Below are 12,535 nucleotides of genomic sequence, written 5' to 3'. Positions count from 1 at the left end.
CTTCTCTCAAATTTCTTCTCTCCCACTCATCCTTCAAGTCTTTCTCTTCAACAAGCCCCTGAAGAAATCAAAACTATTGCTATCACTCTGCAACTCCCACTTCCTTCCCGTAGGCCTATCTTCCCAACCCAATTCCTCTGCAACCAAAAGTCCCCAATCACTAGTGATTCCCTTGATCCTAGCCTTTGCACCTCCCTCCTGCTCCAGTGTCACAATCTGATCGCTATGCAACCAATGTCCATAATAAACATCCAACAACGGCGTGAACCCACCATGACAAAACCTCAAATACAAACTCTCAAAGTTTACAAGGATAGACGCGAGAAGTTTTTCTCCTTGCATGGGAGGCAGTTTGGCGGCAGAACATAAAGCATTGAGGGAAGTTGTGGGCGCAGTGTTGGAGACGTTTAGACCGATTCCGCAGATCAAAGTGTAGTCGCCGCCAGAGTAGGAACTGTTTACCAAGATTCCGCCGATTTTGACGTAGTTTTTTGGGTCGGAAGTGTTGGCGTTAGGGCCTTTGGAGGGGTCGAGGGCGTAGATGTCGTTGGGCCATTTTAGCTTCACGGGGAGGGAAGAGTAGCCGCGGTCGTAGTTGTGGATACCAGAGACGATGGCGAGGGCGCATAGGTATTGGATAAACACCACAGGCGCAGTGGAAGAAAGAGCCATCGGGTGGCGTAACACGGTACTGAACATCAAAGAGCCAGGAGGAGAAACCCACACATTGTTACCTCTGCCTCTACCGGCAACCTGCGTTGTTGCCGTTGCTGTAGTACCTATCGGCAGTTTCTCTAGCAGTTTTGGATTCTTCTCGAGGAGGGTGGATGTAGAAGTAACGACTTCTCCGTATAGAAGCACATTTCCAAAGCTTTCGGAGGTGTGGTGGTGGTGTTTGGTCTTGTAGGCCGAGAGGTTTGCAAAGTAGGCGTGGTGGTTGAAGTAGGGGGTTTGTTTTGTGTCGGGAAGGGAGGTGTCGTGAACCAAGAGGGTTTTTGTGATTTTGTCGTAGTCGACTATGCCGGTGTCTTGGTTGGCGGGTTCTTGCTCGGCGGTTGTGGTGGATGATGGGTTGCTGATAGCGGTGGGAAGGATGTCTTTTACCACGGCAGGCAGAGCATCGGCGACCTTTTGCAGGCTGAGAGTGCTAGACTCTCCGGCTTTCCATGGTCCGCTTTGCTTTTCAAGGCTGAAGGTGTCATTTTCGCCTTTGACCAGATGCTTACCGTCGACTTCTTCGACAATTTCAGACCATGAAGATGCAATTTTCGAAACTTCCGAGGCTTCAAGCGTCGACAGATGCAGGCGAGACAACGAAGGTACACCTTGGTTATCCTGGCTAGGACTCAATCCGAGCTTGGCCAGGCATGCCTTCATGAAATCGACACGTTGCTTGTCGTCTGTAGCGAGAGCCTCGACGATTCTTGGATAGGCAGGATTGTCACCACCCTTGGTCAGATTGACTGCAGCAAACCTATGGTTGATCAGCTTGTTGTTCGTAAACTCTAGCATCGAACTTACTCAGGATGCGGGCCAGTCAAGATGACAGAGCCTTCGCCTACCTTGCGGTATACCACAGCAGCAGTGCCTTCGCCAGAGTCGACGTGCAGACGCTCGGTATAGCTTGCAAGCACCTGCACACCTTGATCCTTGTACTTTTCAGCATCGACAAAGACACCGCCGCCATTGTAATATGAGCGGAAAGTTTCAGGCACAGCTCCACCGACAGTGGTCAAGGCTTGCTTGTTCACGCTCAACTCAGCTGCCCTGGCACCAGCTTCACTATGGTAGACAAAGCCAGGGAAAGCAAGACCCCTGCAAGTGCCGGGATAGAAGCCAAGTTCTCTATCACCACAAACTTCCATACCCTTCTTGCCGGCTTCAAACTCGCAGCGCTTGCATGCATAGTAACCACCAGCACAGAGACCAAGATAGGCGCCACCCTTGTTGACATAGGCGGAGATTTTACGGTTACCTTCGCCGTTCAGACTGCGACAGTAACCAACGTCCGCTCCGCCAGGCATGACGAACAGAGCACAAGATGCCGTCCATGGCTCTTTGAGAACAGTCTCTCCAGTGATGGGGATGACAGCATAGTTAGGACCGAGAAGCCGGCGCAAAGACCAGAGACAGTGACGAACAGATTCGACAGTAGAACCATTGCCTAAACACCAAACATCAGCAAATTGCAAGACCTTTTTGAAAACATCATGAAATGTGCATACCCGAGTAGACGAGCACATTAACTCTTTTGTCAGCCATGATGGTGATTTTGTGGCAATTACTCGATTCGTAAATGGCCGAGAACCCTCGTTTGTTCTTGGATGATGACCAGCACTTCTTGTTTCTTCCAACACTCGACAGAAATTGAAAGTATGGCGGCAGAAAGAGATCCCAAGCAGAACACTGCAAGTGCAGTTGTAGATGACGATGAGCCAGATGAATGGTATGTTCCGCTCTCCCTAGAGTCTTTGGTATGACTCGAGATGCTCAACAAACGCCTGCAGGGACAAGCGTATCTTCAGCACTGGCTGCTCTGGTAAGCAATTGAGCGTGATTTTCAACGAAAAAACAGAGGACTGAAATGAACAATAGTCGAAAACACGCGCCTGAACGACTGCTTCTTCGAAAAGAAAGATTGGAGACAGTGCAAAACAGAGGTGAGTTGAGCGAGCAGAGCGGCCTCGGATTTGAGAAAGTCTCGGACTTTGAGCTTCGATTGCCGGATCTCTTTCGCGAGCAAATACTGACCACTCTCAACAGATGGAAGAGTTCAAGCAATGCTGGAAGAAGCAAGGCAATGACCGCAGAACCGATCAGAAGAATGTTTGAACAACTTCAAAAAGTTGGTGGAAGTGTCAGCTTGAGCTGTTGATTGCACTGCATGAGCTTGGTGGCTCGGAGCATGATGGGACTGCGACCGCTATCCATGGTCCTTCTTAATCAATACACTACACAACTGTACCATACTCTTGCCATTGTTTTCAGAACTTGTTCATTACTTGTGCTAATATTGCTGAATCGTCCATAATGTAGATGGACGATACCATTGACGGTAAGTACCATGGTGGTTTCAGTGACGAAAACAGCTTCCACTTGGTTGCCTCGCCACGCCATATTTGCTTGACCATCTGCAACCCCAAATCTTCACGCGCAACAAACAACGCATACCAAGATGCGCACCACATTCGTTCGTGAGGTCGTAACAGGCCTCGAGCCGGCTGTCAGGTCGTCGCAGCGCAACATCATTCGCATACGCTCATCGCATCTTGCGCCATCAACCTACAGAAGCTTCAATTCGCAGACTCGCCGCTACGATGGAGCCACCCCTACCGCACCAAACACTGCTGCCCCTCGTGCACCTGCTGCTCAACCGTCAAACACACCTAAGCCCGCCGCTCCAGCTCCCGCCGCACCAAGTGAGCCTATGCGTTCCCTCACCGAAGGTCTGAGTGATCCTCCACCTACCCTGGACGAGGGCGAGAAGCAAGTCGACTGGTCTCGCTCATTCCACGGCATTTCTTCAACACCTTTCAGCGCTGAGGCTGCCGCGATTTTGACACAAGAAATTCCCTTTGACGATATCGAGATTAAGCCCGACGGAATTATTTACCTACCCGAGATCAAGTACAGAAGGATCTTGAACAAGGCGTTTGGTCCTGGAGGCTGGGGTCTTGTGCCCCGTGGCGAAACTATCGTTACCGGCAAGTTGGTCACAAGAGAATATGCACTGGTTGCCGGAGGACAGTGAGTTTTTGACTCTATTCTATGGATTGTCGCATCTTGCTAATATGTCGTTACTAGACTTGTCTCAATAGCTCGCGGAGAGCAACAATACTTTGATCCCGATGGCATCCCTACCGCAACCGAGGGCTGCAAGTCCAATGCTCTCATGCGCTGCTGCAAGGACCTGGGCATTGCGTCTGAACTCTGGGACCCGCGATTCATCAGAAGATACATGAAAGAAATGGGCAAGGAGATTATTGTCGAACACGTCATGACAAAGAAGAGGAGAAAGCACTTTATGAGAAAGGATGATGAGTTGAAGTATCCCTTCAAGGAGGTTGTCATTCCTGGCCAGACTCCTGCTAAGAAGTAAGAGGATTGTGTAGGAACAGAATAGAACAGCCATGCAGACTGGGTTGTACGATAGTATAGAAGTAAGATACCACAATATTTGTTGTTCGCGACTAAACTGTCTTCCCTCGGTTGTAGTTTGTACAAAATATGTTACATGGCTAAAAATACAGTTCATATGCTCGTCTCAAGGAGCTTGTCTCTTGAGTGTAACACGACAGCTGTCGCGCAGCTTCTAGTTTTCGAGTGGGACCAGAGCTTGAGTGTCCAATGCATCTGACCAGCACATTCGAGTGCAATACACGGATGCAAAGTGTCGCAAAGGCTTGCAAGTGAAGAGGGTCAACCAAGCAGATTTACCAGAACTTCCACGAAGAGGACTTAGCCTCGTCTGTGCCAGGAGTGGCATTGGCGGCATTTGCGTTTAGCTCAGCAAACTTCTGAGTATCCTCCTCTTCCTTCTTTTGACGACGCAACTCTCTCGCTCTCTCCAGACGAGCTTCCTTTTGTTTGCGCTCGACTTGCTTGCGATCGATAATCTCCATGGCGCGTGTCATGCCTTCTTTTTCTGCCAGACGCTTGTGCTGGCAGTATTGGTACATGCCGGCGGATCCAATGACGAAAGTTCCGACTGCCCAGTTGGCGGCAGATTGGATGGGTGCTGTGGAACTTTTGTTAGAAGATGCGATCAAGAGAAGCAAGATAGTCAAGTAACTTACCTCTCCAAATTGCCCTTGAGCTGCCTACAACAAAGCCAGCGGTAATTCCAGTAAGAAGTGAGTCCCTTACACAGGGCTTCTTGGGGAAAGCAGCAAAGTCCTCAAGCTTGATTGTCTTTGCAGCGTCGCTGAGAGTTACATCGGCAGCTGAGCCACCGGCGGTATGCTGTGACGCTGCGGCGGCGTAGACATTGGCGTTTTCAGGTTTGACTGCGTGTGTGGGTTCGGCGCCCTTCCATTGTTCTCCGACAAAGGCCTTGTCCGTGGATGCAGTCTGCCGTGTTGTATCGTCTGACATGGTTGTGTGTGAATGAGAGAGTGAATGTTCTCGAGTCAAAAGTGTCAAAAGTCGATGAACTCATGCGGGCAAAGCCACGATCGAAGGCCAGGCCAGACCCTGACCATCGCGGGCTGCATGTCTGCCGAAAGAGCCGAGATGGAAGGCGAGCCCTAAATCTGTTTTCGCGTCGCAGCATCGCGAGTTTCGTGTGTTGAGCGCGTCGGCTCTGGCTTTCGTTTACCACCCTCTTTGTTTTTGTGTACCGTCAATTACACGCCTCTGATTCTCGTATACTATTTACTGCTGTTACCCTTTACGACTCATGATTCTGCATTTGAGAAGGACTTAATCGACATTCTCTTCAAACACATCAACAACACTAATTCGAGAACCACAACATCCATCCGCCCACCATGGCGAGACAGAACGGCCAGACCTTCCGCCGCATGGGCAAGAATGGCAACACTTCGTACGGATCACGGAAGATGAAGACAGCAGATCTTGCCACACTACGAGGTTCAGAACAAACGTCACAGAATGAAAAGCTCGAGGCCACACGGCTGGCTCACAAGATCGACGAGTCCATGGGCTTTGAACGCTTCGAGGCCGGCAAGAAAAGAGAGGGCTGGCTTATAAACATGCACAGCACCAGCATTGAGGACAGCAAGAATCAAGGAGGTCGCGCGGGCGTCGATTTCTACTTTCTCCAGGACGATGGAAACACTTTCAAAGCTACTGTTCAGTATGACCCTTACTTTCTCATTGCGGTCAAGAGAGGCAAGGAACCCGAAGTCGAAGAGTGGTGCAAAAGGTCCTTTGAGGGTCTAGTGAAGACTGTGCAAAGGATAGACAAGGAGGATCTGTCAATGGTACGTTCTGAGCCTTCGTCTGTATCGGAAACACTTGGTTAACGTATTCCACAGCCAAACCATTTACTCGGACACCGACGAAACTTCCTCAAACTCACATTCGCCAATGTTGACCACCTACTACAAGTCAGAAGGGGCGTCTCGCCCATCGCCGAAAAGAACAAGAGCAAGATGAATGCCATGGACACATACGCCGAGGTTGCAACTGCAAATGCCGGAATGGACATGTTCGACGACGACTTCGAGCAGGCCAACAAGGCCAGCATTTTCGACGCCAGCGACTTTATTGTCGACATCAGAGAATACGACGTGCCCTACCACGTACGAGTAGCTATCGACAAGGACATCCGAATAGGAAAATGGTACACTGTCGAGGCGAAACATGGTCACATCACCTTGACCTGCATCGAAGAGAGGCTACAACGTGCGGATCCCGTCATTCTGGCTTTCGATATCGAGACTTGCAAAGCTCCCCTCAAATTTCCTGATGCTGCTGTTGATCAAATTATGATGATTTCGTACATGATCGATGGTCAAGGTTTCCTCATCACAAACCGAGAAATCGTCTCTGAGGACATTGCCGATTTCGAGTATACCCCCAAGCCAGAATATGAAGGACCCTTCTTGATCTTCAACGAACCGGACGAGAGAGCCTTGCTGGAACGATTTTTCGACTGCATCAAGGAAGCACGCCCGACCATCATTGTGACATACAACGGTGACTTTTTCGATTGGCCATACGTCGAAGCCAGAGCTAGTATCCAAGGCATTGACATGTACCAAGAAATCGGCTTCCGCAAGAACAGTGAAGACATCTACCAGTCAAATTACTGTGCGCATATGGATGCCTTCGCCTGGGTCAACCGTGACAGTTACTTGCCTCAAGGAAGTAGAGGTCTCAAAGCTGTCACTGTGGCCAAACTCGGCTACGATCCTGACGAGCTGGATCCGGAACTCATGACACCATACGCCCAGGAACGACCACAGACTCTGGCTGAATACTCCGTCTCAGACGCCGTTGCGACTTACTACCTCTACATGAAATACGTTCATCCTTTCATTTTCTCGCTATGTACGATCATTCCGCTCGGACCTGATGATGTGTTGCGAAAAGGTACTGGTACGCTTTGTGAGATGTTGCTCATGGTCCAGGCCTATCAGAAGGAGATTGTCTTACCGAACAAGCATCAAGCACCGCGAGAATCTTTCTGGGAAGGCCATCTTCTCGAGTCGGAAACTTATGTCGGTGGTCACGTCGAGAGTATCGAAGCTGGTGTCTTCCGTGCGGATATTCCCTGCAACTTTGCTGTTGACCCGGCTGCAATCGACGAACTGATCAAGGAGCTTGACAATGCGCTAAAATTCAGTATTACAGTGGAAGAGAAGAAGTCACTAGATGACATCGAGAATTATGAGGAAGTCAAAGCCCAGATTCTGGAAAGACTCAATCAGCTCAAGGAAACGCCCAATCGCAAGGAAAAGCCTCTGATTTACCATTTGGATGTCGCGTCCATGTACCCCAACATCATGACAACAAACCGTCTGCAACCAGATTCCATGATTCAAGAGGCAGACTGCGCTGCTTGCGACTTCAACAGACCTGGAAAGACTTGCGATCGAAGGTTACCATGGTCGTGGAGAGGTGAATACTTGCCTGCCAAACGTGACGAGTACAACATGATTCGTCACGCTTTGGAAAGTGAGAAGTTCCCAGGCAAAAAGGCAAACAGCTTGGCTCGAAGCTTCCAAGACTTGTCTCTGGACGAGCAATCTGTGCTAGTCAAAAAGCGACTACAAGATTACAGCAAGAAGATTTACCACAAGATCCACGAAGCCAAAACTATCGAGAAGGAAGCCATCATCTGTCAACGAGAGAACCCCTTCTACGTCGACACTGTCAAGGACTTCCGTGACAGAAGATACGACTTCAAGGGCAAGCAGAAGGTCTGGAAGGGCAAGACTGAAGACTTGAAGAAAGCTGGTGCTTCACAAGCCGAGATTGATGACGCCAAGAAGATGATCATTTTGTTCGACTCTCTTCAACTTGCTCACAAAGTCATTCTGAACAGTTTCTACGGTTATGTCATGAGAAAAGGTTCTCGTTGGTATTCCATGGAGATGGCCGGTGTCACCTGTTTGACTGGCGCTCGCATCATTCAAATGGCACGTCAATTGGTCGAACGCATTGGAAGACCTCTTGAACTCGACACCGACGGTATCTGGTGTATCCTTCCAGCGACCTTCCCTGAGAACTTTGCGTTCAAGCTGAAGAACGGCAAGAAGATTGCCATGTCATATCCTTGTGTCATGTTGAATCATCGCGTCCACGATGGTTTCACCAACCACCAGTACCAGGAGCTGGTTGATCCTCAGACTTTCCGCTACGAGACACACAGTGACAACACTATCTTCTTCGAAGTCGATGGTCCATACAGGGCCATGATCTTGCCTACCTCCAAGGAAGAAGACAAGAACTTGAAGAAGCGTTATGCTGTGTTCAACCACGATGGCAGTCTTGCCGAACTGAAAGGATTCGAAGTCAAACGTCGTGGTGAGCTCAAGCTGATCAAGATCTTCCAAACACAAATCTTCAAGTTCTTCCTGGAGGGCACTACGCTAGAAGAGACATACGGAGCAGTAGCCAAGATCGCCAACAGATGGCTGGATGTTCTGGACTCCCACGGTACGACTCTGGCCGATGAGGAACTTATCGATCTCATTTGCGAGAACAAGAGCATGACCAAGACACTTGAGGAGTATGGCGCACAGAAGTCGACTGCCATCACCACTGCAAGGCGTCTTGCTGAGTTCTTGGGCGAGCAGATGGTCAAAGATAAAGGCTTGAACTGCAAGTACATTATCTCGTCAAAGCCCAGAAACTCTCCAGTTACCGAACGTGCCATCCCGGTCGCCATATTCTCAGCTGAAGAATCAGTCAAGAAGCATTACCTTAGGAAGTGGATGAAGGACGATCCGGGTGACATGGATCCTCGTACTGTCATTGACTGGGCCTACTACCTTGAGCGTTTGGGTTCAGTTATCCAAAAACTGATCACAATCCCTGCTGCTCTGCAAAAGATTCGCAATCCTGTTCCTCGTGTCGCTCATCCTGACTGGCTCGAGCGCAGAATCAGAATTAAGGATGATGTGTTCAAGCAAAAGAAAATGACAGATCTGTTCCAGAAGAAGCCCCTGGATGCTGCTGACATCAATGCTGTCAATGGAAGAATCGTCGGAGACCTTGAGGACTTTGGTGCATCGTCATTGACTGTGCCGAAGAGAGCCATGGTGTCGAAAGTCGCCTCTTCTCAGAAGAGAAAGGCTGTGGAAGTCGAATCTGCTGCACCTGTCAACCCTTACGACAGCCTGCCACCAAATATGCCTTCAATCACCGAAGATTACGAGGGCTGGCTTCAATACCAGAAGAAGAAGTGGAAGATTCAGAAGCAGGCTCGTAAAAGAAGACGTCAACTCTTCGGTGAGAGGAGAGTTGACAACACTGATGCCATTGGCAACATGTTCCGCAACCAGAGTGAGTTGATGTACAATTCAACATGGCAGATTTTGCAGCTCTGCGAGGGCGAGAGCCCAGGCGAAGTCAAGGCTTTCGTCTTGATCGACCAAAAGATACATCAACTCAAGGTTGTGGTGCCGCGTCAAGTCTTCCTTAATCTCAAGGGAGATGATCTGCCTGACGTTTCTGTTGATGGCGTGCAAGCTGAGAAAGTGGTCAACTACACTCTGCCGAATGGTCATCCTTCAGTGCATCTTTTCAAACTCAGCATGCCTGAACAGGTCTACATCAAGGACGCCGACAAGCTTGCAGCACTCTTCAACCACTCGAGTGTTGAAGGTGTATACGAGACGCAAGTACCACTGGACATCAGAGCGGTTCTGGAACTCGGCAGTACTTGTACCTTTGACGAGAAGCAGGCAGGTGTTCTGGGTAGAGGTATGACTCATGGATTCGACCTGTCAGCACTTCACTACGTGCCTCCCAAGCAGCCTTACCTGTCCTCTGCTTCCATGAGCTATCTCTATCTCTACCACGTTATTGCCGGAGAGCGCCAGATTTTCGCCTTGTTCTGTTCGTCCAAGAAAGAGGCTCAAATCGTTGTTCTCAACAGATCTCGTGCTGATCAAGGCATGCCCAATGTTGATCGCATCTATCAAGATATGTTCTCGAAGAAGCTTGAAGAGAGCAACGGCGAGCAATGGCAAGACGTCTTTGAGTACCAAGAAAGCATTCACTTCAAGACCGTCAACGTCACCACCAAGAAGAGAGCACTTCAAGAAGTTGGCGATGCCATCAAGAAGATCCAAAAGGAAGAGACTAATCCTCTGATGGTCGTCATCCAATCTCAACAACCTCGTCTGCTCAGACACGATCTGCCAATTTTACAAGATTTACCCATGCTGCCTTTGAAGTCTGACGAAGATGACAAGAGACTACCTCCTCTGGGATGGCAGTCCTTCGTCGCAAAGAGACTGGTTGGCCACTACCTCGACCTCGGATCATGGATAACACACTTGATCGAGCTCAGTCGTTACGGCAATGTTCCCCTTTGCAATCTCGAAAAAGACGATCCTCGTTTCCTGATTGATATCTCGTACGCAAGAAGATTGCAGAAAGAAAAGGTCGTGCTGTGGTGGTCGGCCAATCCACGTCCAGACCATGCTGGCTACGAGAAAGATGATATCCTCGCTGCTATGGAGACTGTGGATATGCCTTCTGTCAACAATCCTGGAACCTACTCTTCGGTGTGCATTGATCTTAGTGTTAAGAATCTTGCCATCAACACTATCTTGTGTTCTGCAGTATTGAACGATGCTGAAGGCAGCGACTCGATGGGTCTGTCGGTGCCGCCACCGAATGAAGAAGGTATTGAAGATATCTCCCACGTCGTATCTGGCGAAAACACCTTTGCACAAGCTGGCATTATGGCTCTGAGGGAGATGGTCAGAGCTTGGTGGGAGGAAGCGTGTCATGGTGGTGGCATGGCAGATGTCATGGTCCAACACCTGGTCCGCTGGATTGAGAATCCAGGCTCCTTCTTGTACGACAAATCATTACACTACTACGTGCAAATGATGTCGAGAAAAGCTCTGCAACAACTCATGTCCGAGTTCAGACGTGTGGGCTCGCATGTCGTGTACGCAAGTGCGAACAGATTGCTTTTGCAGACTACAAAGGCGGAAGTCGGCAATGCCTATGCCTACAGTCAGTATATTCTCAAGACTGTCAACGCCAAGCCATCCTTCAACTTCTTGGATCTTAGCATTACCGAGTATTGGGACTACCTGATCTGGTATGATGAGTTCAACTATGGCGGAAAGGGATGTGCAGAGGTTGTCGAGGCTGAAAATCAAACACTCAATACTATCATGGAGTGGCAGATTGGCACATTCTTGCCTAAAATCTTGCAACCCATGTTCAATGATTGGGTTGTCGAGTATATCGATCTCATGCATGGCCGCAAGAGACCTGAAGGCATGGGAGCCAATGGAGCACCACGACCGACACAACTTCCCATCCACGCATCTATCTTTGCTTCTGAGAAAGACGACCAGACCACACCTGGCGATGTTTTAGCAAAAACCTTCTCCAAGCCTTTGGCTAAACAGATCAAAGCTCTGATCAAACGCCAACGCACAGAAGCCATGCACGAGGAATTGGCTTCAGATTGGGCCTTCCCCTCTCTCCCTGGCTCATCCCAAAAATTCTCCAATCCAGTTTTGCAATTGGTAAAGAGTGTCATGCAGGTCCTCTCCCTCGACAAAACCATCACCCTCGAAGCCCGCCTCTTACGCAAAGAATTACTGCACCTCTTTGAAATCCGCGAATTTAGTGCTGAAGGCGCATTCACCAATCCCTCCAACAGTCTTGCCATCAAGCAATTAAGCTGTCCTGAATGCTGTTTACCCCGCGATATCGATCTTTGTCGTGACAGCGATATCATTCCCTCTGATGAAACCGCTGCTGCCAACCGTATCCTCACCATCCGTTGCCATAACTGCGAAGCCCTGTTTGACCGTCTAACCATTGAAGAGCGCTTGCTTTCTGAAGTGCAGAAATTGGTGTTGCAGTGGACGACGCAGGATATCAAGTGTGGGAGGTGTGGACGGATTCGCACGAACGAGTTTATGGATCATTGTAGTTGTGCTGGGGAGTGGGTTGTTACGTGTAAGAGGGAGGAGGTTGTGAAGCAGTTGAAGGTGTTTGGAAGTGTGGGAAGTTTCTATGGTATGAGGATGTTGGAGGATGTTGTTGGGGGTGTGGTTGCTGGTGTGTAAAAGACAGGGAACGAAATGGGAGGCTGCATGGCGTTTGGAGGATATGGCATTGAGAGCGATGGTGGAATATGTACATAGGAGTTTGTTAATTAATCGCATAAGAACTTTATCTCACTTCCGACTCTCTTAATTTGTACGTGAGCGTGTAAGAGTCATGCCTGATGGATGGATCCATGCAGGCGGGTCAGATTGCTACGGATGGTTGTTCCATTCGAGGTGAGATGGTATTGTTGCAGGAAAGATAAGAGGGAGTTCGACATGGTGATGATATGAGGTGTGCTGGTGATTTCTGGTTG

General features: G+C 49.3%; 5 protein-coding genes across 5 annotated transcripts; 3 read left to right on the top strand and 2 right to left on the bottom strand.

Annotated features, from left to right (window-relative positions):
* Positions 1–33: 33 nt before the first annotated feature.
* On the bottom strand, positions 34–2,262 carry M437DRAFT_49410 (putative biotin apo-protein ligase; the record flags this gene model as incomplete). Its single annotated transcript, XM_041021827.1, has 3 exons — positions 34–1,474; positions 1,522–2,164; positions 2,226–2,262. The coding sequence occupies 3 exons, from the start codon at positions 2,260–2,262 to the stop codon at positions 34–36; spliced, it is 2,121 nt and encodes a 706-aa protein (XP_040879504.1).
* A 113-nt stretch (positions 2,263–2,375) lies between these two features.
* M437DRAFT_49110 (uncharacterized protein) lies at positions 2,376–2,832 on the top strand (the record flags this gene model as incomplete). Its single annotated transcript, XM_041021781.1, has 4 exons — positions 2,376–2,446; positions 2,508–2,539; positions 2,596–2,660; positions 2,764–2,832. The coding sequence occupies 4 exons, from the start codon at positions 2,376–2,378 to the stop codon at positions 2,830–2,832; spliced, it is 237 nt and encodes a 78-aa protein (XP_040879503.1).
* Positions 2,833–3,427: 595 nt separating this feature from the next.
* M437DRAFT_49526 (mitochondrial genome maintenance MGM101) lies at positions 3,428–4,099 on the top strand (the record flags this gene model as incomplete). The annotated part of the gene is made up of 2 exons (XM_041021848.1): positions 3,428–3,747; positions 3,805–4,099. The coding sequence occupies 2 exons, from the start codon at positions 3,428–3,430 to the stop codon at positions 4,097–4,099; spliced, it is 615 nt and encodes a 204-aa protein (XP_040879502.1).
* A 334-nt stretch (positions 4,100–4,433) lies between these two features.
* M437DRAFT_49169 (uncharacterized protein) lies at positions 4,434–5,094 on the bottom strand (the record flags this gene model as incomplete). Its single annotated transcript, XM_041021791.1, has 2 exons — positions 4,434–4,738; positions 4,797–5,094. The coding sequence occupies 2 exons, from the start codon at positions 5,092–5,094 to the stop codon at positions 4,434–4,436; spliced, it is 603 nt and encodes a 200-aa protein (XP_040879501.1).
* A 395-nt stretch (positions 5,095–5,489) lies between these two features.
* Positions 5,490–12,239, top strand: M437DRAFT_49198 (DUF1744-domain-containing protein; the record flags this gene model as incomplete). The annotated part of the gene is made up of 2 exons (XM_041021799.1): positions 5,490–5,945; positions 6,000–12,239. 2 exons carry the CDS (start codon positions 5,490–5,492, stop codon positions 12,237–12,239), a joined length of 6,696 nt encoding a protein of 2,231 aa, XP_040879500.1.
* Between the last annotated feature and the right edge of the window lie 296 nt (positions 12,240–12,535).

The sequence above is a fragment of the Aureobasidium melanogenum genome (assembly GCF_000721775.1).
Source record: "Aureobasidium melanogenum CBS 110374 unplaced genomic scaffold scaffold_11, whole genome shotgun sequence".
NCBI classification, from domain to species: Eukaryota; Fungi; Ascomycota; class Dothideomycetes; order Dothideales; family Saccotheciaceae; genus Aureobasidium; species Aureobasidium melanogenum.
The sequence above is the reverse complement of the archived record's forward strand: the minus strand, read 5'-3'. Positions and strand labels throughout refer to the sequence as shown.